At 36.6% G+C, this 2,330-nt stretch overlaps 1 protein-coding gene across 1 annotated transcript; it reads left to right on the plus strand.

Moving 5' to 3' along the window:
* The first annotated feature begins 248 nt into the window (after positions 1-248).
* On the plus strand, positions 249-1,895 carry LOC117629972 (disease resistance protein RPM1-like). Its single transcript, XM_034362660.1, has 3 exons — positions 249-357; positions 453-1,429; positions 1,536-1,895. Exons 1-3 carry the CDS (start codon positions 334-336, stop codon positions 1,546-1,548), a joined length of 1,014 nt encoding a protein of 337 aa, XP_034218551.1. The 5' UTR covers positions 249-333; the 3' UTR covers positions 1,549-1,895.
* The last annotated feature ends 435 nt before the right edge of the window (positions 1,896-2,330 follow it).

The raw sequence follows: 2,330 nt of genomic DNA on the forward strand, positions 1-2,330 counted from the left end.
GATTGAAGCAATGCTTTCTATATTGTTCCCTTTTCCCAGAAGATCATGTGATCAGGAATAATAGGCTCATTAGATTGTGGATCGATGAAGGATTTGTTGAACATGTCAAAGGGGTCACACCAGAAGAAGTTGCAAAGGGCTATCTTATGGAACTCATTTTTCGTAACATGCTACAGGAAAGGTTTGTAATAGCCCACCCAGCATGTAAGATGCATGATCTTTTGCGGGATATTGCTCTGGCTATAGCAAACAAAGATAAGTTTTGCGCTGTACATGATGGGAGTGAAACAGTAGAAGAAACTGGGGCACTCCGTTTGTCAATTCAAACAACTAATGGAGAAATTGGATCATGCACAGGTATATCACGGCTCCGTTCATTTCTCGTCTTTGCCACTGGCGTATCCTCATTCTCTTTCTCAAATAAATTACCTTTTGACCTTAAATTGTTGAAGGTTCTAGATTTGGAGGATATCCCAATAGATAATCTGCCAGACGGAGTAACGAGCTTATTCAATTTAAAACATTTAAATTTGAATCAAACTCTAATTAAGGAGCTTCCAGAATCCATTGGACAGCTCCGCAACCTTCAGACCTTGAACATCATGGGGTCAAAAATAGAGGAACTTCCAAGAGGGATTTCCAAGTTGCTAAACTTACGCCATTTACTTGTGGGTGGGTTCATTTCCAAGTTCCAAAAGGTAATTGGGGTAAGAATACCATCAAGTATTAGTAAGATGAAGAAATTGCAATCTTTGGAGTATATTAAATCAGAAGGAAACATTATTAGACTTATTGGAAGTATGACCCAGCTTACGTCCCTTGGCATTACAAATGTGAAAGAAAGAGACGAGGAGGACCTATGTGCCTTAATTCAAGATATGAAGGTCCTTTCCCGCTTGTTTTTATTTGTAGCCGATGGAGAGGAATTTCTTCGAGTCGACGCATTGTCTTCACCGCCTCCTTACCTTGATAGACTTAGATTGGTCGGCAAACTGGAAAAGGTACCACATTGGTTTTGTTCGCTCCACTCTCTCACATATATGAGGCTGGAAGGGTCCAGACTTGAAGAAGATATTCTACCTCATATTGAAGCATTGCCCTCTCTACTTTATCTTTCCCTTATTAATGCCTCTGTTAGGGAAGAGTTATGTTTCAACAGAGGCTTTGCGAAGCTTCGGCATTTGTGGTTTTCTGATCTCGCATTATTAACTAAGATAACTATAGAAAAAGGGGCGATGCCAAATCTCGAGTTCTTAAGCATTGGCCGTTGCTTGACATTAGAAACATTGCCACAGGGTATTGAGCACCTTACTAAACTGCAACGATACAGATTTGATAATGTTTCAGAGAAGTTTAGAGAGTCCATAAAAGAAGGAGGTGTGGATCATCCAAGGATGCTACTCGTCGACGAGAGATGTAAGAAATATACGTAAGTATCTTTTATCCTTTCATTGACTTTCCTCGTTGTGTTCAAGAAATTGTTCTCGTTGTTTGTTAATTACAATATTGCTTTTGTCTTTTTATATATTTTGCAGAAACAAGTCCTAGGATTGAAGATTTTACCCATGAGTTTGGGGGTGGGAACTTGTTCGTCTTATTTTGACCCCAAGAGTGATCTAGATTGGCTTCTTATTTGCTCCTTTGAAAATCAAACAATACCCAAGTTGATGTTCATAAAATTGCGGTTGATGTTTTTGTGTGTGTTTTAATTTGCATTTAATAAAATTCGAGTTTGCATCTGTCACTTCGACAATTGGCAGATGTATGTCGATGATTAGCTTTTAAGATTTAGACCATGGATTCTTTTATATTCGGCGTGTTTGTACTTTCTTCTATGTTAATTGTGTTTGTATTTTCAGATTTTTTTTCTTTGGGGTCAGATTTTGTACTTTCATATTGGCTAATTAAATAATACAGAATCATAATTGCTTTCCATGAGAAGTTCTATAACACAGGAATGTCAATGTTGTGGTATCTCAAGTTAATTACGCACTATTATGTGAGGATACTAAAACACATTACAATTCATGCGTGATTGATTTGAAATACCGCAACAATAACGTCCATGACGTAGGTAAGTTTTTCATCATATTTATCTATATATATATATATAAAGCAAAAGGCAAAAAATGGTGTAACATTCAAAGTACCATAAAATGCCCTTGGTTAATTCAAACATTAAGAATTGAAATTATTAATTAAATGAGGATAATATGGTAAATTCATTTTTTTCATGTTAAAAAAATAAAAATAAAAATAAAATCATATAATCGGTCCTACTTTTATAGAACCCTAGCATCTATGAAAGCGTTTCCGCGCCTGCGAGAGGG

The sequence above is a fragment of the Prunus dulcis genome, chromosome 6 (assembly GCF_902201215.1).
Source record: "Prunus dulcis chromosome 6, ALMONDv2, whole genome shotgun sequence".
Taxonomy (NCBI): Eukaryota; Viridiplantae; Streptophyta; class Magnoliopsida; order Rosales; family Rosaceae; genus Prunus; species Prunus dulcis.

Excerpts from the sequence above, each read along its gene's own strand:
- LOC117629972 (XM_034362660.1), top strand. The coding sequence starts at position 334 with ATGGAGAAATTGGATCATGCACAG. Across the intron at positions 358-452 it reads AGAAATTGGATCATGCACAG|GTTCTAGATTTGGAGGATAT; the intron begins GTATATCACGGC and ends AAATTGTTGAAG.